Source organism: Temnothorax nylanderi, unplaced genomic scaffold (genome assembly GCF_030848795.1).
Source record: "Temnothorax nylanderi isolate EJ_2023f unplaced genomic scaffold, tnyl_v1.0 TNYL_tig0249_pilon, whole genome shotgun sequence".
Classification (NCBI taxonomy): Eukaryota; Metazoa; Arthropoda; class Insecta; order Hymenoptera; family Formicidae; genus Temnothorax; species Temnothorax nylanderi.
In genome coordinates this window covers 238895-264591 of record NW_027249311.1, presented here as the reverse complement: position 1 = coordinate 264591, position 25697 = coordinate 238895, and the positions used below count along the sequence as shown (strand labels likewise).

Here is a 25697-nt window from a genome sequence, read left to right as displayed (position 1 = left end):
AGATATTTATTTGGTTTCAAATAAAGAGGTTCAGAGCCCAACATTGACATGTACACCGTGTACCATGCCTGAGCCGGCCATTTAGGGACAACCACGATACCTCTTAAACTTTCCGCCCCTCATCTTTTCCAAAACTCGAAGAATAATCGAGAACGGAGGAAATGCGTAAAAATGAAATGCTTTCCAGTCAATTGTAAACGCGTCGATAGCTATCGCCTCTGGGTCTCTTACCCACGAGATATAATGTGAACATTTCGCATTTGTTCGAGATGCAAATAAGTCAATATCTGGTGTCCCATACCTCTGTGCTAACGTTTGGAACGCTGTATTTGATAATGCAAACTCCGTTTCTGGCTCAAGGCGTCTCGACTCAAAATCTGCCTCGACATTCTCTTTGGATTATATATATGATGCGAAAATCCAAAGGTCCTTCTCTTCGCACCATCCCCAGATCTGTTTTGCCAACTTGCTCAGTTTTTTAAACTGAATTCCTCCCATTTTGTTTATATACGCGATCGCAGTATCATTGTATTATCAATACGTAACAAGATATCGCTACTACTAATTTTTGACGCGAAACATTTAAGACCAAAAAACGCTGCCAATAATTCGAGATAATTAATATGACATTTCTTTTCTTCATCATTCCAATATCCGTGAGCGCGTTGGCCTTGGCAAAAAGCACCCCAGCCTGAGGATGATGCATCTGAGAATATTTCTAGAACAGGTTTAAAACTTTTAATCGGACATTTTGCAGCATTAATATGTATGGTCGTGGCCAAAAAAGTTGTCCGACTTTTTTTTATAAGTTTTGGAACGCACTCTGTCATGTGAGAGTTGATGGTCCCTGCTCACGGCCATAACCTAAAGTTTCGCAGTGACACATTATCGGAGCAGACGGGCAGTCTATACAAGGTGTCAGAAAAGTTTAGAATACCAGCAAAAGTATAATAAGCACGTGTATTTGACGTAAGGAACAAAGCCCGTCATAAAGAGGAAAAAGGAGAAGAGGAATATGAGCAGAGAATGGTAAGTAAAATGACCAGTGACCAATATTAGAAAAGAAATGTAAGATATATTAATAATATACCTATAAGAAAGTATAAATAGATATTTTAATATAGGGGAGACCGGGGCTAAAACGTCTACGGGGTAAATCCGTCTAATCAAATATCTCGGAACCTGTATATTGTGCGAACTCGCTATTAACATTGTAAACGCTGCTTATGGTACCCATGTGACCAACGGAGTTTTGGCAGGTTACCTGCCGTGTTATGATTTTTACGAGGGCAAACGTGTTTTCGTGGTGAAAAGTGAAATTTTCTGCGCGTGGAAATTTTGTAATATCTGCAATAATATTTGCTCTCTAAATCTCGAGGTACATGATTATAAATGCATGCTGATTATAAAGAATAATGCATGCTGAACACGAATCCAGTGTAGATGTCTAATATTTCATGGGCGATCAAACCTGAAACTAATTTACCCCGGGGGGTAGACGGTTTAACCCCGGCATTTTTGAGATTTCAATTTTTCCACCGTTGTCGTTTTTGCTCTATACCGGTTAAACAAAGCAACGTAGACAAAAATTTTCTATATAAATTTTGTAGCTAAAGGTTCACTCTTTACAGTGGTATACCACATTTGACTACAATTGTTTATTTTGTTGTTAAAAATCGGCACTGAAAAAAAACAGACGGTTTAGCCCCGGTCTCCTCTACCTGTAAAAAAGAAATTTATTGAAGTATAATTTGTTTAAACTAATAGATAGAATATGATAAAATCACATTAGATTTCAATGTAAATTAATAAAAGTCTTGTTAACATTAATTGAATTAAATTGAATGTAATGTAATCCTGTCATGTTCTATCTGTTATGTCGAACAGTATATTTTATTACAATTGGAAAAATAATATGCATGAATATTACAGAGGAAACAGTGGTTCGAGCTGATCAACTTGTATAGCAACTTCATTAGCTTCCTCGATAGTATCAGCTCCTCCAAAAACATCGTCGATGTATCTACCTTTTCTCATAGTGGGGATAGCCAGAGGGAATCTATGTCCCTCATCTTTAATTAATTGCTCAAACGTGCGGAGAGCTAAGTTTGGCGAACATATAAGACCATATATGATTGTTGTTAAAACGTAAATAATGATTTCACCTAAAGAGTTCATCCATAAAATTCTCTGAACATTCCAGTCATCAGAATGCAACCGGATTTGCCTATACATTTTTTCCACATCTGTGAAAAACACGTATCGGAATAGTCGAAACCAAATTAACACATTAAAAAGATTGTTTTGTAATTTTACCCCCTGATAAAGAATCTGATTAAGCGAGATACCGGATGTGGTTTTACTAGAACCATTAAAAACGACTTTTAATTTTGCACTTGAACCTTGTTCTCTATAGATTCCGTGATGAGGGAGGTAGTAGACTTTATTTGGTTCGTTTTGAGTATCTGTGACGCATATGATCAAGGTCTTTATACTCTTTAAGGAAGTCTGAGTAAGATTTCGCGTACTGTGGGTTGTTAGAGAATTTATCAAATACATTGTTAATTATTCTAATAGCCTTAGTTTTGGAATCTCCCAATTTTTCAGATGGTTCTTTGAAAGGAAGGTTAACGACATATCTTCCTTCTGAGTCCCTAGAATGAGTCTTGATAAAATAGTCCTCGCAAGCTTGTTCGTCAATTGATAATGCCGAGGTGTTGGATGCAGAGATTTCCTCAATTTCCCAAAAGCGTTTAATTAAACTGTGTAGTTCGTCATTAATTGTCACGTGATACCCGTGAATTTGATTATTCCTACCCGTCGAGTTTGTCAGTCCCGATATAATCCACCCCAGTTTAGTAGATTGAGCAACTGGTGTGTTTATGGTTCCTCTAACTATGCCTTCTTCTATGAGATATCCATATATGTCGGCTCCTAGAATTAGATCAATGGAACCTGGCTTAGTGAAATTAGGATCTGCTAGTCTAAGATCTTTTAAATGAAGCCATGCTTCTTTATTATGTTGAGTTGAAGGGAGTGAAGAGGTTAAACGTGGTAAAATATATGAATTTACTTGGATTTCAAACTCTGAATCGAAATGCGGTTTTAAAGTGAAGGATGTAAACCCTTTTGTTTTATTGGACTTTTGTGCGCCTATGCCTATTATAGACGGAGAGCTGGCTACAGAGAAGGCGACATGCCTCGGTCCACGAAATATCTTACCTGGAAAAGGTTCGATTGCTGCCGGCAAAGCGAAAGCTCGATCGTCAGAAGGCGCGCTGGGGGCTAAGTGGGTGGGCCGCCCGCCCAAACGTGTAAATTTTTCGACCAAAAAAACTGTCGACCGGCACGGCTGAAAATTTACATAGGTATCGAAGAGTACGAGAAAAAGCAGGGAAAAAATTGTCAGAAGAGTAAGTGGGGGCTAAAGGGTTGTCAGAAGCTGCCAAAGTTGCGAAAAATTTCGGCAAATTTACATGTTAAGCGAAACTTCTGACAATTTGCATTTGTATTGTTTACGTATAGAATAAACTAAGTGCAAAGTGTCAGAAGGCAAAGTGGGGGCGATCGTGAGAAAATCGGGTGCAAAGTGCGAGAGCGTCTTTCGGCGCGCGGCGCAGCGCCCAGTGGACCGATCGCTTTTCTCTTGATTTTCACACCGTACTTACATATTTCATAGCACTACTGACAATTTATCTGAATATTCATAAAGGAACTATTACTAAATGTCAAAAGTCAATTAAGAAGAATTAATAAATTTAATTAATTTTTTATCGTAACCTTAGCAACATTTTGCGTGATTTTTATTATCTTTAATAAAAGCATATTGACATGTTGAAATATAAATGAAAAATAAATTTGTGAATTTTCGAGTTCGAAAAGTATGAAATATACAAAGAGAAAGTTTTATGAGGGGATTGTAGATGAATATCTCTGAATGTCGTTTGGCCGTTGACCTGCGTTTCAGGTACACGAAGCGCGCAGGTTCTTGCGAACATCTGCTCGTTTGTTTGCTGCCTCCCTTCTTCTTCTTCCCTCTCTCTTTCGATCCTTTGCTCTGAAATGACCGTTTGCCATTTGAAAGCAGAAACCAGGGCGAAAGACGCTTTCGGAGGAGATCGAGAAGGCAGTTTGGTCTTGTAACTCAGACGCTGCAACACGGTTAGCCCGGAGATTTAATTTTTCTTTTTTATTTCGTATTTGTAAACGACAAAATGAGTTCTAAGTTATCTTGTGTTTTTAATTGTGAAGCTGTTTCCGGTAAAATTATGAAATTTACCGAAGAAAATTTACAACAGTGCCGCGAAAAACTTCGTATTCGTGTTACATTAAACATGAAATACAACGACATCGTTTTTCCTGACTGTGTGGACGATGTTCATAGATATCACTCCTCTTGCCGAAAAAATTTCATGGCAATCCCGAAAAAATATATTGACAAATACGAAGAACTTCAAAACGAATCTACCGAAATAAATGCTAATCCCACTGTAGTTGCTGCAGCCTCGACGTCATTTGTAAGTGTCTCAGGTAATTTAAATACTTACTGTAACAGTTTACAGCATGTCTAAACAATTTTGTATAAAAATTAATTTATTAATTTATTAATACATTAATAAATTAATTTATTTATTATTAAATTAATAGATTAATTTATTAATTCATTTTGTTTGCGATCGAACAAAAACCAGCGTCGGTGAATTCATACCGCGAATCAAAGAAAATCGCTAATTTTAAATAATTTCGGTTTTTCTGCCTTTCAGTGTAAAGTCGGCTAAATTCTATGTCAAGAATAGATTTGTTCGAAGAAATATCCGAATATTTCCTGGTAAACTTGAAGGGCAGAAAAACAGAGTTCAATTGTTGCCTATGCTGATTCACTCCTTTGTCTCGGGTGCTCGGTACGCGAGGCATACCTCGGGACAAAGCGAGCGAACGATATTCAAAACAGCTGATCGGCGGCCGGCTTCGAGTTCAGCGTGACATTCATTAATACGAATTTCTCGAGACGTCGACAGTTGATTGGCTCAGTTGAATTTTCAGCTCGTTACCGGGGGTCGCGCACAATTTATTTATTGATTTATATTTTTTATAACACTTTAAATTATTCAGATATTTATATTTTGTCAATATTGTAGAAGTATTAATAACGGTTTTTTTATTACCACGATACGTAAAAAAAATTCATATTTTATTTAAACATTATAATTTATACATTTTCAGACAGCGCCAATATTGAGAAACAAACGGAATCAACGCAAGCTACGTCCATGCCTGTTAGCCAACAATACGATGAACATCAAAACAAATCCAAAGTAAACAATAATCCTGCTTTAGTTGCGGAAGCTTCGACATCATTTGCAAGTGTCTCAGGTAATTTAAATATTTACAGTAATAATTTATAGTATGCGTAACAGTTTTGTATACAAATTAATTGGTACTGTTTAAATTATTCAAATATTTATATTTCGGTAATAATGTAGAAGTATTAATAACGTTTTTTTTTTACAATCACGATACGTAAAAAAATTTATATTTTAAATTATCTATTTACAGACAGCGGCAGTATTGAACAAGGAATGGAATCACCGCAAGCTACGTCAATGACTGTTGATCTTGAAGAGGATAAAGCAAGTGGCAAGCAGGGACCAAGTGTCCAGGAGGAAGCGAGTGGCGATGATATTGTAAATAATGAGGAAAGTGGTGAACAAATTTGTTTTTTTTGCGATAAAAACCGAAAAAAGTATAATTATCGTGCGTTACCCCTTCACTCATCGGTGGTCGAAAAATTTTGAAATGATATTTTTGCAATTGCGAATGCTTGTAGGGATCGCGAAATCGAGAGCAAATTAGACGCTTTAAATGTAAATAGTAAAGTTTATTATCATAACCCATGCAAAAAAACATATATTAAAAAAAACGTTATCGAGCCAGTAACTCCTCATACTGATTGGCATAAAAAACAAAAATTCTATGAATCGACATACGCGGATATTTGCGGATTTGTTGAGGAACATATAATAAATAAGAAAGAATGTCATTTATTGCAATTTGTCACAGAGTGTTATAATGAAATTCTTGAAAGATTGTATGTTCGAGAATTTAAATCTTTCGACGTGAAATATACTTCTCAACATCTTCTAGAAAAGTTGCGCAAAACTTTTGGCGACAAAATTCAAGTCATTTTAATGCGCAATAAAAAATTAATTGCTCCTAGAGATGTCGGCGTTATTACTGAGGAAATTGTCTCTGATTTTCATGATTTCGAATTGCTATCTCGCGCTGCGTTGATTTTAAGAAAAAAAGTTTTATTAATAACGAAAAAAACACTTCCAAAAAATTTGAAAGTCAGCGACATTATTGCAGGAGAATGTGAAATTCCAAAAGATCTCGCGGATTTCATGCGAAATCTTCTATGTGGCATCGATTCGAGGACGCAAAAAAGCTCTGATTGCGCGCGTAAAATAGATTCTATTTCCCAAGATATAATTTATGCGATACATCACGGAAGAATGAAAACCTCGAAACATATGACTCTAGGAATGACGCTTAAAAGTATAACAAGTAGTCGAAAAGTTGTCGATCTTATGAATAAATTTGGGCATTGCTGTAGTTATAATGTTGTCGAGGAGCTCGAGACAGAAGCTACGTCTTCTGCATGCAATGCATTCAACGTTTCTCCTGAGGATGCTATACTAGCTCCAAATTATTGTACAGGTGTTGCGTTCGATAATTTTGATCGTTTTGTTGAAACGACTAGCGGCAAAGATACGTTGCACGATACGGTCGGTATTTTTTATCAAAATATTAGCGAGATCGATAGCTCTGCGCAGAATGAAAGTTGCGATAGTATAAACAGTTTAGAGTATCAATCAGCTGCCAAGAGGAGAAGAAGCTTAGATCCGATTGTGCCCGAATTGCAGCAGTACACTAAAAAACCGGTTTTTCGCGAGAAATTATTACCAATTGATAGCGGTTTACGTGTAGTATCAGCCAGTAAATATGATTTTTATAAACAATTAGATATTGCGTGGGTTTTATCGCACTACTGTAAAGTATCGAATACTCCAATGTGGGTTGGGTTCAATCATAAAATCACTGAAGATAACAGTGTAAAACAAAAAATCTCTTATCTTACGCCGATCAATGCATCTCCCACGAATCCCTCTGTCGTATACGAAACGATGAGACAAAGTCAACAGATTGCTAGAGAATGTCAACAGACTTACATGCAGGTTACATATGATTTAGCGATTACAAAAATCGCCTATCAAATTCAATCAATAGAAAAACCTAATTTTGATGACCTTTTTATACATATGGGTGCTTTTCACATAATGATGGCCTATTTTAAAGCTTTAGGAAAATTCATCGACGAATGCGGATTAACTCATATGATGGTCGAAAGCAATTTGTTGGCTAGTGGCTCGGTAAATGGTTTGATAAGCGGAAAACATTTTAATCGATGCAAACGATTACATCCATTGGTTTCCTTAGGTTTACAAGTTTTACATATTGAACAATTCCTTAAAACTTATAAGATAACTATTTCCGAACATGTAATAGATTGTTTAATAAAAGTGCAGTCAGAAAAGTTATCTAGCGATGAATTGACCGAAACAGAGCTTGTAGTAGTAATTCAAAAGTATTCAGAATTTAAACAAAACACACTGAATGGAATTTATGGAAAGACAGCACAGTATTATGTTATGTACATTGAATTTGTTAATTATTATTTAATGTTTACTAGAAGCATTCGCGTAGGAAATTTTGATCCGTACAAATTTATAATCCCTAAGTTATGCAATTTTTTTTTATGTTTAATCAAAACAATTATGCACGATGGCTCTTAAAATATCATAATAATTTGTTAAAAGTTGAACAAACGCATCCACAACTTGCCGAAGAATTCAAAAGAGGGATATTTGGGATAAAAAGAACATTCACTTCTTTTTTGCGCGCGCCAGTAGATTTAACACTAGAGCAAACCGTGAATGCTGATGCAGCGAGAAGATTGACGGGCATAACGCATTTTACTAATTCGATAAGTGCTCGACAGCGATGGGCAAGGAGTCATGACATAAAATCGACAATAATTTCATATGTGTTTGATATTAGTGGATTTAAAAAAATTCAGGATGCGACATCTAGTTTGAAAAACATCAAATCATGAAAGATTCTGCTAATTTACTTGCATTTATCAATGTATTAAAAAATAATGTGAATCCTTTCGATTGCGCAGAAATGAACAACGATTTATTATACAATATAAAAACTGGTTGCTGCGCGTCTGAAGCTGTGGCTGATTTTCTTCTAAATGTTGAAAAAAAAGGACAGGAATTGCGAGATCAATTTATTTTCGAGTGTTCACAAGATGATTGTCGATTTGAATCTGTCATAAAGCAGAATAAAATAATGAATTTTACAAGTTGCAACAAAAAGCAAAAAATAACTGTTACGTCCTGTTGACTCCACGATTTCTTTCTTTCGTGGGATCGCTCATTTCATCACACAAAACAGACGGAAACCGTAAAATAGCGGTTATCAATTGACGAAGCGGATGCACTCCAACTGTCATCGCTCATTAAATAGTAAATGACGAAACCTTCCAGAAGACTCGAGCCTAATAAAATAGGCAAATTATAGACTTGTTTGTCGCATTCCATTCTAATTCCACGAAATGAAGCACGAAATTTCAATTATCTCGAAATTTCGTGGCATAGGGCGCAACAAATTAAAAATGCCATAAGGATCTGGGTGACCTCTCGGGTCACGGGGGAGCTGATCTCACGCTTTTCCGTGAAACGCAGATTTGACCTAAGACCCACGGCTCGCGGCGATTGATAAAGTTAAGCCTCTGGAAGGGACTGTCAAAGGGCAAGTGATAACGTACTCGCCAATGAATAGCCGCTAATTAGAAATTGCTCATAGACAATGACGATTTTTGGGGAAACTCGCCAGGGGATAGGCGGAAAATCGAAACCGACGTCACGATCAAAGGAGAATTCCACCAATCAAATCAGAATAAAACATAATCCCGCCTCCTTAATTTTGTATAAAAATCGCGACTTTGCGCACTTGGAGGCACTTCTGATCCAGTCCGAGACGTTTTATCTTGAAGCCATATTTACCAGCGTACTTTTTACTCAAACGTGAAACAGATTTCTGTTGCTCCCGCGGTTTCAACAATCGCGAGTAGATTCTGTGCGCGTCAAGATCACGTCGCAGTCCCGAACCGAGTCAAACCTACGTTGGGAAGAATCCGCCGCAGTCACCTCAAATTCCACGATCGCAACCATCAATAGTAAGCCCGAGATACCCGCTCGCTTGTCATTATACATCTTTACATAAATATATATATATGTATATACTATATACGAGAATACATATATATATATAAATTTATCTTTAAAACCTCCCCCCATTTCGGATTCAAAATCATAAACTAATTTTTAGTGTACTCGCAAATACACCGCCGCAAGTCCTTGGGCATAACTATCCGGAATCGGATAAAACGAAACAGGCGCGCTCGTATAGTGGAGCGACAGCTCCTTGCTTCATTTTTAAGACGCAAACAGTCTCCGCATATCGACCACTCTATCCTTGATTCTCCCCTTTCGCCATCTCCCTCACCTGTCTGTTGTTCCCTTGCGTATCGGGTGTTCCCCGATACCCCAGAATCATCCCCCTTTTTGGAACCTTCCTACTCTCCAGTTCCTTCCGAGGAACTTGCGGAGTTCCGGGAGAGATCTCCAACTTTCAATTTCTCCCCGGTTCCTTTCGTATATCGAGAGGAATCTCTAGACAGAACTGGTTCCCCCGCGCTCTCTACCTCGACCACCCTCTACCGAGACCGATCACCCTCTCCCTCCTTCTCCGACTCGAGTATCGAAATACTCGAGGAATTCTCCCCCCGAACCTCATCCCCCATAAAAATAGTTTACGAATATATAAATTTATAGTCAATTAATAACCATTCATTGTACCGTAATCATAATCTTACGAAACCGTAAATTTTAAATAACTATTTCTTTGAAATAATTCTGGATATTCTACACTAATGACTATATTACCAAATTAATGTTTGTTTATTTTATACATTGTCTTTTGTATCCACACATACATAGCCCATACTCTTTCTTCACAATCTGATGTAAAATATTAGTTAACTTACCAAATGTATTCTGGCGGGCAGGATAGCCATTTACTATAGATTCATTTCCCTTAAAATCCTGCTCGATGACCTCCGTACCATTGTAACACCCGCGCCTTCTACACACACACACACACGCCGCACTCACACGCATTTATGTAACACAATGATTTTCCATTTTGTTCTTTTCTTGTAATAAATGTGTAATAATTTTAAAATGATATTGGCTTCCCATTATTTAATTTAAGACCTCGCCTCACCGCTACCTCTCTAAATCGCACAAGGTCCGATCCCCGGTAATAGGGATATTACATCCTTGACCGAAAACAGGACCGCGAGTGCACGAAACTCTCAGCTGGCATAATAGCGTCCCTTCTGGACGTTGACCCATCACTAGAGTTGTCCCGAAAAATGCATTCGACTCGAGGCACGCGCCCTTCTAGCGTGAACCCGAGAGAACATAAAGATCTCGTTGCGTCTTCCCATACCCCCTCCCTTGGATAGCCTTTCCTTCGCTATCCGTCGAACCAATATACCTAAATTCCGGGGTTCTGACGTAACATAACAATCAACCATAAAGTACAGGAAGTTCGCATGCAACGCGATTTATTCGGTCGAATGTTAGGGATTTCTATGAAAGAGGCGACAGATATAGAAAAAATGTTTTCGTTCCCGATGACGCCGATGCCTACTTCATTATGTCATTTAGATGGCACGATTTGTAAAACAGAAAAATCGGCTATGATGAAAATTCTGCGAAATGACAGTGCTTTACCGTCCCACATCGATGTTGTAATTGTAGATGGTTTTTTTTAATTCACTCTATGAAAGATGTACCACAATTGTTCGGCAACATTTTAAAAAAAATTTTACAGATTCTTACGAGTTATAATGCTTCATGTGTGCATATAGTTTTTGATCGCTACTGCTCGCCGTCTATTAAAGATTATGAACGTTCGTTGAGGGGAGGTTTCAGATGTAACCATGAGTACGTCATCTCTGGTCCGGAACAAGCTAGGACACATGATTTTGCCAAAGAACTTAGGAACGACAAATTTAAAGAAGCTCTTGTCCTTTTCCTAATTTCACACTGGCAAAGTAATGATGTAGCCCCTTTTATAGGAAATAAGACTATTTTATTAAATTTTATTCATTGTTATTCGTACAGCGTCAATGTAAATGGTAATGTCGTTTAAGCGCAGAATCCCGATTTTTTTTGTGTTTCGCACGAAGAGGCTGACACTAAAATTGTTTACCATGCGTCTAAAATAAATTCAGATTGTAATGTTGTAGTCAAGTGCTCGGATACAGATATTGTTGTAATTATGTTAGGTAATTTGCATAAAATAACAGCGAAAATTTATATTGAATGTGGAGTCTCCAGTAGTCGGCATGTTATCGATGTAAATGCGCTTCACGAATTTTTAGGATTAGATCTATGCAAAGCATTGCCGGGATTTCATGCGTTTACCGGTTGCAATTACAATCCTGCATTTTTTAGGAAAGGTAAAAAGCGTCCATTTAAATTACTTGCAAAAAAAGAAGAGTTTCAGAAAGCATTCGCTAGCTTAGGAGATACGTCGATCGATATGGAAGATACTTTTGCGAAAATAGAGTAATTCGTTTGTAGCATGTACGGATATGAGTCGAATAAAAAAATCGATAATGTTAGATTTCAAATGTTCCTCCGAAATTATAAAATTAAAAATACTGACAAAGCTTTTTTAAAAAAAAATTTAAAAAACTTCGACGCTTCCTGCTTGCCACCTTGCTACACCGAGCTTCTACAGCAAATGAGAAGAGCACACTATATTGCACACTTGTGGAATAATGCAACATTATCGGATCCAATCAAATTCGAGCCCGATACTTCAGGATGGACATACATTGAAAATAAATATGATTTTCTATGGTTTGAAGGCCTACAGTTGCCACCATCAGTCAAAGATATCATTTTGGATAATGAGGATTCGGAAGGTAATTTTCAATTCGCGACTCTTGATTGTATACATGATTTATTTAATTTATTTAACTATTTATTATTTTCAGTTGATGGCGAGGAGTCCGAATATGATAGCGATGAAAACCCTGAATTTGAAGAGAGTGTGCAAGATACGGAATATGAAACCGATTAATTTTTTTAAAATGTACTTTCTTACAAATAAAATTTATTTTTTTAAATTTCTTATAAAAATGTATATCTACTCAATTGACTTTTGACATTTTAATAATAGTTCCTTTATGAATATTCAGATAAATTGTCAGTAGTGCTATGAAATATGTAAGTACGGTGTGAAAATCAAGAGAAAAGCGATCGGTCCACTGGGCGCTGCGCCGCGCGCCGAAAGACGCTCTCGCACTTTGCACCCGATTTTCTCACGATCGCCCCCACTTTGCCTTCTGACACTTTGCACTTAGTTTATTCTATACGTAAACAATACAAATGCAAATTGTCAGAAGTTTCGCTTAACATGTAAATTTGCCGAAATTTTTCGCAACTTTGGCAGCTTCTGACAACCCTTTAGCCCCCACTTACTCTTCTGACAATTTTTTCCCTGATTTTTCTCGTACTCTTCGATACCTATGTAAATTTTCAGCCGTGCCGGTCGACAGTTTTTTTGGTCGAAAAATTTACACGTTTGGGCGGGCGGCCCACCCACTTAGCCTCCAGCGCGCCTTCTGACGATCGAGCTTTCGCTTTGCCGGCAGCAATCGAACCTTTTCCAGGTAAGATATTTCGTGGACCGAGGCATGTCGCCTTCTCTGTAGCCAGCTCTTAGACTATAAGGATGATCTACCCGAGGAAATTGACTGCTATGTTAAATTAACCATTGCCAATTTACCTGCCACTAAGACTCTCTTAGATAAAATACGCGAAAAGCAAGAATCTGACTTTATTTGCAAGACTCTTACAGATTATTGTTTGAAATCATGGCCTCAAAAGAATAAATTACTAGATGGTTTATTACCATATTACCAGTTAAGAGATAACTTTTCCTATGTGGATCACCTTTTGCTTTATAATTCTAGAATAGTTATTCCTCTTTTGTTACAAGCAGAGATGCTCTCTAAAATACATCAAGGTCACTTTGGCATAAATAAATGTAGAGATAGAGCGAAACAATCAGTATGGCGGCTGAGTTTAAGCTCACAACTGAAGAATGTTGTAGAACTTTGTACGAAATGTATAGAAGAAAAATCGAATTTAAAAGAGCCTTTTGTTAAAGAGGATTTTCCCAGTCGACCCTGGCAAAAGATCGGTATTGACCTCTTTAAATTGAATACCTGGTATTTAGTTATGTCTGACTATTACTCTAGATATTTAGAAATTTTTAATTTAAAATCTTTAACTGAACAGGAAGTCATTGAGAAATGTAAAGCTGCATTTGGAAAATTTGGAATACCGGAAGTAGTCAGGAGCGACTGTGGAACGCAATTTGCAGCTAAATTTAAAAACTTCGCACGAGAATACGATTTTATTCACGTTACAAGCTCACCAAAATACTCACAGAGTAACGGTGCGGCGGAAGCAGCAGTTAAAATTGCAAAAAATATTTTAAAGAAATGCGAAGATGTAAATCTAGGGTTGTTAGCATATCGAACAACTCCTTTAGATAATGGTTTCTCTCCGGCGGAGTTAATGTTTTCGCGGAAAATCCGTTCTACCCTTCCTACTTTATCAAAGAACCTGGGATTGTTTGTAAAACATAAGGAAATTTATCCTAAAGAAGTAAAGAGAAAGGATAGACAGGAAAGAGATTACAATAGAAGACATCGTGTTAGAGAATTATCTCAGTTTAAGTTTAATGATAGAGTTTGGATTATAGATACTCGCTGTTATGGTAGGATAGTAGATAAGGCGGACGGTCCAAATTCTTATTTAATCAAAACGGATAAATGTGGAATATTAAGAAGAAACCGATGGCACCTCGTTCCGGCACCTCCAGAACAGAATACCAGCTCGGAATTTACAGCCAGTCCTCCGGTTATTATAGAAGACAATCCACCGGAAGAAGCAGTAACGCCGGGACAAGAGCCAAATGGGAATAACCAGGCTTTAGAGAACACTTCAGGAACAAGTTTCCAAAATGTCGAGGAAGCTTCATCAAATGCACCCAGGAGGTCCAGTAGAAACACGGGACCACCGCGTTACCTTAAAGATTACCTTGTAAAGTAAAAGGGGGAGATGTTGTGTGAACTAGATAGGTTTGGGAACGCGCTAATTGTAAGACTGATGTAGAGATGGCGTTGCGTAGGCGGGGCACACAGAACAAGCGTAGCGTGCCTTTAGAGAAGTAATACGAATAAAGCCACGTACTTATATTCACTCTCTCCTGATAATTATTACTGTCCTCGGTAACACTACACATTCGGACTCACATTTTCAATCAGTAATCCAGACATCTTAATTCCGTCCTGTAAGATCTAGTTTTTTATTTCAGTTCATTTATTTTCTATTCTATCTTCAGGACAAATTACTGATTTGATTTGCTTTCATTTCAACTAATGTAAAAACTTTTTAGTTACTCTCAATTTCTTTCACGTCAACATATTTTCTTTTTTTGTAAAGATAACTACACATATGATCAGTATATTAGGAACAAGTTGTGGCGCAATTTACTTGGAATATAAAATAACCATTTACTTTTACTTTTAATCATTTATTTTTAATTTAAACGAATTGACTTTGTAAAAAAAATGCATTAATGACAAACTGCAGGTTTCCTAAATCTTAATTACACTGAATCAATCTATGTTAATTAAAGTCTTGGTTATTACCGGTAAAATTGATAAATTTGCTGTAATTTATCACATTTATCACCGTATGTTGAAAATTATGCGTAATAACCGCTAATTATGTATAATTATCGAATTTATCACTTTTACAGTAACATATATATCATATAGAATCAATTTTAGTCGATAAATGCTATCATAAAAAAAAATTTTTATTTTCCGAAGTTGGGACCACGCGCACTTCATTTTTTACATCAAAAACAACTTATCTGTAAAATTTTAGGTTGATCGGGAGCAGGGGTCATTCGGAATTACACCCAAAAGTTTTGTTTGAACAGTTTTTTTCTGCTGTATATTAATTTCTATTACATCAAACACTACAAAATTCACTTCGGTTGCTTGCACCTAAATGATGTATGTTATTCTTTTGTTATTTCTTTCTGACAACAATACTGCATTATTCCATCGTAATCGACGAACTATGCACATTGTGAACATTCGTTTATTTCAATTTTGCATTTTTGCAAATAATAAATCGTGTTTCAAGTTTGAACTAGTTGTTTAAATATGCACGGTAGTTATTATTGTATGATTAAAGAAAGGAAAGTTAGTAGTATTAGGCTTATAAGAATATTGTTTTAGATGCATTTTCATAGAAATTATACTCGTGTTTTCAGTAAGATTCTATAAATCCTTCTTATACCGGCCAATGCATTATCTGCGCACGGAGTATGTGTTCCAGGCATTATATAAGATTCTCGAGTGTTTACAAATATTGTATGTGCTATTGACAAAGTTAAATGTTTGCATATGTCAGTAAATTCACATTGTATAACATTTACTGTAATTAATATATAATTAATTATTTTATTGCCACCGTTAGATTTTATAAATGTCTTATAATGTTTTATAAATATAAAGATTTCTTTTAACATATGTATAAAATAATTTATTGTAAATCAATAAAAAATTATATGCTTTTTATAATTTAATGTTTTTAATTTTCCCTAAAAAAAATATATTTTAGTATTTATTAATGGCTACATAACAAGGCTTGCTGCAATTTGGCGTCAAGCTGTGTCATCAAGATTTGCTCTGTATTTGGTGCCAATTTGCTGTTAAGTATTGTTCTCAAATCTTGTTTGATATTTGATATCAATTTGGCGTCGGGTTTTGTCAACAAACTTTGATAGCAATTTGTCAACAATTTGCTGTTAGATTGCTGGCAAGCTTTGCTCGGTATTTGGTGTCAATTTGGCGTCAAGTTCTTTCGTCAAGGTTTGCTCGCAATTTGGCACTTTGCTGTCGAGCTTTTGTTGGCAAGCCTTGTTCACAATATGGCGCAAATTTGCCGTTGAACTTTTGCTGCCCTGTTTTGCTCGATATTTGGCATGTACACAAGCTTGTTGGCATGTCAAGTCATGTACACAAGCTTTGCTAGCAAAACACAAGCGTATTGCAGACACAGATCGCACCGAATTTGTCGACAAGTTTTGCGCGTATTTGGTGTCAAAATGGTTACAATTTGCTAACAAATTGTTTACTGGGTATATATATATAATGTATATACATATATATAAAGTTATATGCATGTACAAGGTATAGCATTTAAATTAAATTGTCTTAAAAAATTTCAAAATCCCAAATTTTTTCATAACATTAATTTAAAAATTTATAATAAGGAACTCCCCCGATGGGTTCCTACCTTGCCGAAGCCTCGGGGTGGGTGCGCGTGGTTCGCGGGGCGCGGGGACGACGGGACCGCTCGTCGGACCCGGTGATCTCGGGGGCTGCGGGTGGCCGCTCTGAGGCGGGTGGGGGGGCTTAAAGGCGCGCACGGGGATTACCCGCTCAGGGGTGTAACCGGGCGCGCCCGACCAAAAGGAACCCCCCAAGCCAAGGTGTGAGCAACCGTGCTGATGGCTGCGTGGCGCAGGGGGTGCTGCGTCACTAACGGTGCCTCCCGGAAACCGGGCGACCTCCGGGAGTAACCCCTTCGGGAAAGCCAAGCCCCGGGCATTCGCGGTTCTGCCCGGGTGATATCGCGCGACCGCGGTACTCGTGGGATTAAAAATGGAAAAAAATATAAACAACAATGAGTATGAGGAAGTCCTCCAGGGCGTGGCCACCTTAGGTGACGAGCGACCAGAGGAAGCTAGACCGGGCAGCTTGGGGGAGGAGCCGAATAAGGCCCAACCACAAACTGGTAAAAGCCGGAAAAGATATAGTGGAGCGGCACGTCGTCGCTACAGAAAGCAGAAGCAGATGGAGGGGAGCAGCGGCGCTGAAAAGCCCGCTACAGAACTGAACTCTGCTTCTGCAGCAATGCAAGGGACGGGGGAGCGAGCATCCGCTGGGTCGTGCAAACGACTCAGATCGGAACAGAGCACACCCAGTCCCAGCACTGCACAGCTGGAAAAAAGGCCTAAGATCGCTGTAGATCAGAGGACTTTTGCCCAGACAACATCCGGCCTAGTAAGGGTGGCCATGGTACCCATGGAATACCCCGAACGAAAGCTGGACGACAAAGAGGCGGCTCTCTTGAAGGAAAAAGTGAGGGAAAGTATCCTCAGCATTGCAAGGGGTACTAAAGCTCCCACCTTCAAGGGCACCGCAGATAGGGACGGTGCAGTTATTTTTAACTGCACCGATGTAGAAACCGAAGGGTGGCTTCAAAGCCTAACTTCGGTAATAGTTTTAAACGGGTTCCGGCTGCGTGCGATGCGGCTCGATGAATTGCCTAGGCGACATCGAGTGGTAGTGCATGTAGAGGACCCTAAGATGCCTGTCAAGGAAGCGATAGAGCTACTTGACAGGCAAAACGAGGGTCTCCAAGCCGCGGACTGGGTGGTCGCGAGGGGCAGTGAGAGCAGGGATGCCGCGAGCACCCACTTTGCTGCCCTTATTGGGGAGGGAGCGTTGAGGGCTCTTCAAGCGCTCAACTTCAAACCCTTCTGCGGACTCGGCCAGGCGACGGTTAAGTTGCCTGGGGGTGATCGCGGAGGAGCTTCAAGTAAGAAGGAGGACAAGACGGGTACTGCCTAAAAATGACAGACTCGAATGTCCCCTTCATTCAAATTAACTTGCATCACAGCAGAAGCGCCTCGGCGGTACTAGCCAGGTGCGCAGCTGAAATGCACACAAAGCACTTATTCCTCATCCAGGAACCGTGGCTCATTAAGGGACACATTAGGGGCCTGGGTGGTTGTGGTAGGCTATTTAAAGCCGACAATGCAGAACGACCAAGGGCCTGCATTGTAACAAAAGGACTAGACGCTTGTCTATTACCACAATTCAGTGACGGCGACTTGGTCGCTGTAAAACTGAAACTCAAAATGGACGACGGGGGGGTCAGGGATCTGATAGTGGGGTCTGTTTACATGCCCTACGATTCGGAAGAACTGCCTCCCCAGAGAAACATGATAGAGTTAGTGGCCTATGCGAAGGAAAAAGGGCTAGAGCTACTCTTGGGGTGCGATGCGAACTCACATCATCTGGTGTGGGGGAGCACCGATATAAACTCAAGAGGGGAAAGCCTACTTAACTTTGTCATGAACACCGACTTACAAATCCTAAACAGAGGAACGGAACCCACCTTCCTGGACTCTAGAAGACAGGAAATGATAGATATCACACTATGCACAAGGGGCGTGATGGATCTGGTGGCGGGATGGAGGGTCTCGAATGAACCTTCAGGGTCCGACCATAGACAGATTCGATTCAACCTTGTGAGAGTGCGAAAAGAGGAACAATGGGGGAGAAACCCCAGAAAAACAAACTGGGAGGGCTTTAGGGCTGACTTAACTAGTCGGCTAAAAAAGGCACCGACCAGATTCCACACAAGAGAGGACCTAGAGGCAGCGTCAGACTTTATGAGTGATGCAATCAGGGAATTCTTTGAAATGAACTGCCCTTCGGAATTGAGGAATGCGTCGACTGGGATCTCGTGGTGGAATGGGAAGCTATCGGGACTCAGGGCTGAGGCAAGAAGACTATTCAATAGGGCCAAAAATGTAAATACGCCGGGAGACTGGGAAAAGTACAGAAACGCTCAGCGTACTTACAAAAAAGCGATAGTTAAGGCGAAAAAGATGGGGTGGAGGAACTTTTGCGACGGTATCGAGAGTGCTCCAGAAGCGTCCAGACTCTGCAAAATCCTCTGCAAAGAGAGTAACCCACAGTGGAGCTGCCTTAAGCTCCCTAGTGGGGAATTCACCGAAACAACTGAGGAGACTCTGAATCATCTCATGGAAGTCCACTTTCCGGGATTTCGGAAGTCCTCCACAGCCATGGAAAACCAACAACAACCTAGGGCTACTTATAAGCCCAGGGCATGGGCGTTGGCGGCAAAGGTGGTTTATCCACAAGCAGTGGAGTGGGCAGTTCGCTCCTTTGAGCCTTATAAGGCACCGGGACCGGACGGCATACACCCCATACTTCTACAGGAGGGACTGGGAGAAATGATAGGCCCATTGACCAAAATCTTTAGGGCAAGCATTGCTCTAAGACATGTCCCCCAAACATGGAGAGCCACTAAAGTGGTATTTATTCCCAAGCCCGGAAGAAATGGACACACCAGGGCTAAGGATTACAGACCTATCAGCTTAACATCTTTCCTGCTAAAGACCCTGGAGAGACTGATTGATAGGTTTCTCAAGAACGGACCACTAGCAGACCATCCTCTGGCTAGTGCTCAATATGCCTACAGGGAGGGCAGGTCCACGGAGACCGCCCTACACCACCTGACGGGCAGGATAGAGACACAGCTAGAGGCGAAAGGATATGCTATTGGAACCTTCTTGGACATAGAAGGGGCTTTTGATAGCACCTCGAACACAGCCATCAGGGAAGCGCTGATCAGACACGGGGTCCCGGAACCGCTAGTGGATTGGGTAATGAGTATGCTGGCGGGGAGGAACCTAACGGTCACGCACAACGACACTATCATTAGTGGCAAACCGGGCAAGGGGTGCCCGCAAGGAGGGGTTCTATCTCCCTTGCTGTGGTGCCTCGTAGTCAATGACCTTCTGATGAAACTACAAAGAAAAGGTTTCCTGACCTATGGGTATGCAGACGACATAGCCATAGTGATCACAGGATCCTTTCTAAATATTTTAAGGGATCGAATGAACGATGCTTTAAAAATCGTACAAAAGTGGTGCGAGGCCAAAGGTCTGATGGTTAACCCATCAAAAACCAATATAATGATCTTCACCAGGAAATACAAACCAGAACCTATTGAGCCTTTTAAACTCTGGGGAAAGGTTATCCCGTTTACAACATCAGTTAAGTATTTGGGCCTGTTTATAGACACCAAACTTAGCTGGAAAATACACCTTGCAGAAAGCAGAAAGAAATTCTACTCGTGCATGTGGATGTGTAGAAGAGCTATGAGCAAGTCTTGGGGCATCAAAGCTAGTATAGCATTATGGCTATACAGGGCGGTGCTGTTGCCGAGGCTGCTCTATGCGTCTGTGATCTGGTGGCCCAGGGCGAGGAAAGTGGAGGCAAAGAACCTGCTGAAAAGCCTACAAGGGAGTTACCTAAGGGCTGCAGTAGGGGCTATGAAGACCACACCCACGGAGGCGCTAGAAATTGCACTCTGTATACCACCACTGGACCTTGCCGTGGAACATGCAGCCAGGAACACAGCATACAGACTAAAGTGTCAGGGAGAATGGAGGAATACAGGCCTGGGACACACAAGGCTCGACCTACTCCAGAAAAACCCTTTCACTCTAAAACAGGATAGAATTCTAAGGAAATACCAGTTGGTAAAACGTTTTACGATACGAATACCAACCAGAAAAGAATGGACGGACCCGAAGAGAGTCAGGGATCCCAATGTGGATCTATGGTTCACCGACGGGTCGGGCATCAACAACTGCTTTGGAGCAGGATTTTATGGGCCGAAGGATGACCACAGGGAGAGTATTCCTGTGGGAAGCCACTCAACAGTATTTACTGCTGAGATATTGGCTATCCTGAGGTGCACGGAACACCTCCTTAGTAACAACACGAGGGGAAGGAAGATAAATATCTGCTCAGACAGCAGGGCAGCTATACTAGCGCTAGCAAAAACAACCACCGAATCAGCATTGGTTTGGGATTGCATGCTGGCGCTAGAGAGACTAATGCCCGATTTCTTCACCTCTAGATAAGTTCTAGATAACTTTATCCAACAGATATCTCCCAGAATCGGTTTTCTTCACCTCTGTAAAGTTGGTATCCGACGGATAAAGTTATCCTCTACCCGAAGTAGCGGATATCTGGCAGATATTGATTTCTGGCAGATATTGTAACCTAAAAAGTTACAGTTGTAACCTAAACAGTTGCTGTTTTGAGAACGCTTGTGAAAAGACAAACATATAATAATGGATTTGCTCGTGGATCTTATTTTTGAATCTGATGATGATATTGATGATAATGATGAATTTGTCGAAAGAAGACCCTATGTAATAAGAAATAAACCGAACAATTTTCAAGTGTGGGATGACAAAGAATTTTTCGATCGATTTCGTTTGAAAAAGGATACAGTACTTGAATTGTTGCATGCAATTGAAGACCGACTGATAATACTCCGGAACAAGTATGATTCTGTTCGAATAATAAAGTTAATTTATGAGATAATGATGTATTATTACTTAACGAGTAGTTGTTGATTGAAATTTTTTTAATGTAATTATAGGTCAAGATCATTGACACCGATCAATCAGTTGTTGTTAACGTTGAGATTTTATGCCACGGGCAATTTTCTGCGTGCCTGCGGTGATTTTAGTGGAGTAAGCATTAGTACAGCTTCCCGAGTCATCGCAAAAGTATCCATGGCCATAGCTTCGTTATCAGCAACAATGATCAATATGCCTCAATCTAATGTGGAAATTCGTACAACGCAACAGGCATTTTATGATATGTACAAATTTCCAAGGGTAATTGGATGCATCGATGGAACCCATATTAGAATACAATCTCCCGGTGAGTTTATAAAACTATGAAATATAAATTATGAACTGTAACAAAATATATAAACTATGTAAACTGAGAATACTGTATTTACTGTACTTACATTAAGTTCACAAAATAATTTTGAATTCTTATTTACTCCTTTTAAGCAATGACATTCATAAGAAATATTTTTAGGAGGTGAACACGCAGAAGAGTTTAGAAATCGAAAAGGATTCTTTTCTCTTAATACCCAAGTTGTTTGCGATCACAATATGAGAATTATTGACGTTGTGGCTAGGTGGCCGGGTTCTGTTCATGATGCTACAATCTTTCAACACAGTCGACTACGCCGAAGATTAGAAGAAGGCGAGTTTCGTCCGGGAATATTACTTGGAGATAGTGGATATCCAATCAAGAAATATCTTCTTACTCCTCTTTTGCATCCAACTACTGCAGCAGAAAATAGTTACAACAGTGCTCACATACGAACGAGGAATATTGTTGAACGGGTATTTGGAGTTTGGAAGCGTCGATTTCCAGTTTTAAGTTTAGGTATGAGAGTTAAAATAAGGACTGTGCAAGACATCATCGTAGCTACAGCAGTTCTACACAACATAGCCAGAAATAAAAACGAAGAAGAACCTCCTGCATATGTAGATTTACCTGACGAGGAAATTGGAAATGGCAACTGGAATCAACGAGAAGTTCAAGTGGGAGATAATAATGTCAGACAAGCACTCATCGATGAGTATTTTTCAAGGTAAATTTAATGTTTTTAACGAAAGTATAAAATATTCATGTTTTAAACTAAAAATATTTATGTTTTAAACTAAAAATAACTTTTTGATGAGTATTTTTCAAGGTAAATTTAATGCTAAATTTAACGAAAGTATAAAATATTCATGTTTTAAACTAAAAATATTCATGTTTTAAACTAAAAATAACTTTTTTGTATCTGATCTTTGTTATGTAATATCTTACAAAGCTTCTTTATATATAATCTTTTCTTTATATATAATCTATTCTACGGAATATCACATAACTTCTTTGGCACTTTACAGAAATGTATCACTCTTATTTTGTAGATTACGCAACTAGAACCTGCCTAACGGTTATTCCAAGTGGTGCCATATGGTCCATTATTAATTACTGCAAATAAAGAGTATCATGTTAACAAATCTATTATACTACACGAATTGTATATTGTACAAATTATCATGGAAATATACTTACTAATCATCATCAATAATCTCGTCATTCTCGTCATTCTCGTCATTCTCGTTAATTTCGGATTTTGTGTTGAATTTATGTAGTGTTTGTCTCTTAATCTGCGCATCCAACTTTAAATTTTCGATTGTCAGTTTCGTAATTTTTGACTTATCTTCTATTTCTTGCACTAATAATTTTTTTTGTAACACCAAGAGTTCGTTTCTCAACTGCAAGTTCTGTTCCGTAATTTGAGGATTTTCAGTAAACGGCTTGATCCGTTTGTTTTTAAAAATAAACTTAGCATCAGTTCCTACAATGATTAATTATGGTTGTAAATTATTTCTTTTGATATTCTGTGATATTTTATACCTTTTCGTTTATTAATCTCGCGAACAGAATCCACAGCATCGATTTTCTTTTCCATGTGGGGTTTTTCGGTATTCGCCGATTTTTCTACAAAAACACATTACGTTTAATACTTTTCTTAATATTCCTTAAGAAAGGGGTTCTTAAGGACTCTTTCTAACATCTTGTGAGATTGTCAAAGGCGAAAAATGACAGGCTGAGAATTCTTGAATGCTATTTTCAAATAAAAAATATTTGCATAAAATAACACTTTAGATCACTTCAGCATACTTTAAAAATATTCCGAGCACTATTCTCTTTCCTTGACAGTTAATAAACAGCCGTAAAATGAATGTAATACAAGCCTAGCCACGCGCATAAACCTGCATTTGTATTATATTCATTTTATGGCTTTATGGTTTATTAACTTTGAAGGGAAAGGAATAATGCTCCGAGTATTTTTGAAGTATGCTGAAGTAATGTGGTGTTATTTTATGCAAAAATTTTTTTATTTGAAAATTGCATGCAAGAATTCTCAACGTGTCACTTCTCGCCACTGACGTTACGATCTCACAAGATGTTGGAACGGGTCAGGAACCTTAATATTTAAATGATGCAAAATTAAAACAAAATCTTTACCTGAACTTATTAATGGCGCTTTAGGTACTCCCACATTTTCTTTGCCAACATTTTTTGTTCTTTTCAAAAACTGAAAAATATCTTTATAAAGTGTTAAAATAAAATTCATATTGTTTTCCAGATCAATGTTAATACTTTCAATAACTAACCATCATTTTCGTCGTCTACAAACAAAATATCTGCATCCGCGATATTAGGTTCTGATTCTAAAAGAAAATGTAATATTGTTACGAAAAAAATCTGACCACTTACAATTAAACATTTAATAGCATTACAGATTATTAACCACCTTCTTCTGCATCCTGTTGTGTCGTCCACTGTGTTGAACCACTTTGACCTGGCTCTGAAAGAAAATGAGATACTGATAACGTGATATGTTATATGAAAATGTTTTTCTTATTTCATTTTTCTGCTATTATAGAGTGTGGTAATTACCTGCATACTGTGAGTCTTTATCAAATCTGGACTGGAGACCCACCATGGTGTTTGGTGTCAATGATAATATTTTTTCCTCACAGGGAGTCAAAGGCACTGGGCACTGACCACCACCAGTTTTCGTTTGTTCGCTTTTGAGCAACGAGCATTTTTTGCGGATATTTTTTTTTACCGTATCATATTTTGCACGAATTGTTTTTGTGGAGCGAGGAAAATTTCCCGAAACAGCATTAAATTCGTTGCAAATTTTTTCCCAAGCTTCGTTTTTATCTTTCCACGTTGTTGCATCGGTTCTTTTATTTTCGACTATATGTTTATATTTTAATGTAATGTCGATTAACAAATCGACCTCAGTCTTTGTAAAATTTGCTCCTCTTTTCTCCATTTGAGCCATTTGATAATTGTTTTCTTCAAGAGACCGTAACGTAAGAAACCGGGCATTAATCGCAAAACACACAATTATAACCTCACCTCGCTTATTCGCTGACAGAACGGTATATTCGCGGACAATACGGTGTAATTTATAGTAACATTCTAGTACCTTTTGTGTCGAAAGTGTTGCGTATTGACCGGAAGTATAGCATTCAAAGAATAGCTATTCGTTAGATACGTAACCAGAGGTTTCAATGAAGAAAACTAATTTTAAGTTATCTAACGGATATCTTTATCTGGAAGATAGCTGTTAGGAGGTGTGAAGAAATCGGGCATAAGTGGACTAAATAAAGTCACCTTGGTATGGGTACCTGGGCATCAAGGAATACCCGGAAACGAAACCGCAGACTCACTGGCTAAGAAGGGAGCAAACGAAGCACCATCTGACCAGGTAGCGGGAATACCCTTCGCAGTAGGAAAAGAAATCATCAAAAGCTGCCTGAAAAGGGAGCACTTGTCCAGGTGGGAGAAATTAGAAACCTGCCGCCAGGCCAAGAATTTGATGAAAAACAGCAGACCAGGAAGAGCTAAAGAATTACTGGAGCTGACTAAACAAAAACTGAGAATGGCGGTGGGGCTGCTCACTGGCCACTCCGCCTTACTCAGAGCCCATTTATTCAATCTCGGACTCGCGGAACAAAAAGAGTGCCGCTTATGTGGGGACGAGAAAGAAGACAACGTGCATATACTATGCCATTGTCCGGCACTTGTATGCAAAAGATATAAAACTTGGGGACAAGCGTACCTAAGTCCCCAGGATCTGGCAAGTGCTAGGGTTATAGATTTAATAAACCTGGTACAA

At 38.8% G+C, this 25697-nt stretch overlaps 1 protein-coding gene and 2 long non-coding RNA genes across 3 annotated transcripts; 2 read left to right on the top strand and 1 right to left on the bottom strand.

Annotated features, from left to right (window-relative positions):
* Positions 1 to 11623: 11623 nt before the first annotated feature.
* Positions 11624 to 12334, top strand: LOC139779908 (uncharacterized). Its single transcript, XR_011720053.1, has 2 exons — positions 11624 to 12130; positions 12203 to 12334. It is a non-coding gene; the product is annotated as an uncharacterized lncRNA (long non-coding RNA).
* A 9260-nt stretch (positions 12335 to 21594) lies between these two features.
* On the top strand, positions 21595 to 23084 carry LOC139779903 (uncharacterized). The gene is made up of 3 exons (XR_011720047.1): positions 21595 to 21865; positions 22031 to 22595; positions 22921 to 23084. It is a non-coding gene; the product is annotated as an uncharacterized lncRNA (long non-coding RNA).
* A 128-nt stretch (positions 23085 to 23212) lies between these two features.
* On the bottom strand, positions 23213 to 24963 carry LOC139779901 (uncharacterized). The gene is made up of 7 exons (XM_071718393.1): positions 24464 to 24963; positions 24318 to 24371; positions 24178 to 24234; positions 24029 to 24109; positions 23414 to 23497; positions 23273 to 23354; positions 23213 to 23231 (listed from the first exon to the last, which is right to left on the bottom strand). The coding sequence occupies exons 1-7, from the start codon at positions 24855 to 24857 to the stop codon at positions 23213 to 23215; spliced, it is 771 nt and encodes a 256-aa protein (XP_071574494.1). The 5' UTR covers positions 24858 to 24963.
* Positions 24964 to 25697: the final 734 nt, after the last annotated feature.

What these genes read in the sequence shown, in the direction of transcription:
- LOC139779901 (XM_071718393.1), bottom strand. Translation starts at nt 24,857, where the DNA reads ATGGCTCAAATGGAGAAAAGAGGAGCAAATTTTACAAAGACTGAGGTC. An exon ending in TGTAGACGACGAAAATGATG is followed by an intron (nt 24,110 to 24,177) that starts GTTAGTTATTGA and finishes CACTTTATAAAG; the next exon opens with ATATTTTTCAGTTTTTGAAA. An exon ending in AGCGCCATTAATAAGTTCAG is followed by an intron (nt 23,498 to 24,028) that starts GTAAAGATTTTG and finishes GTGTTTTTGTAG; the next exon opens with AAAAATCGGCGAATACCGAA.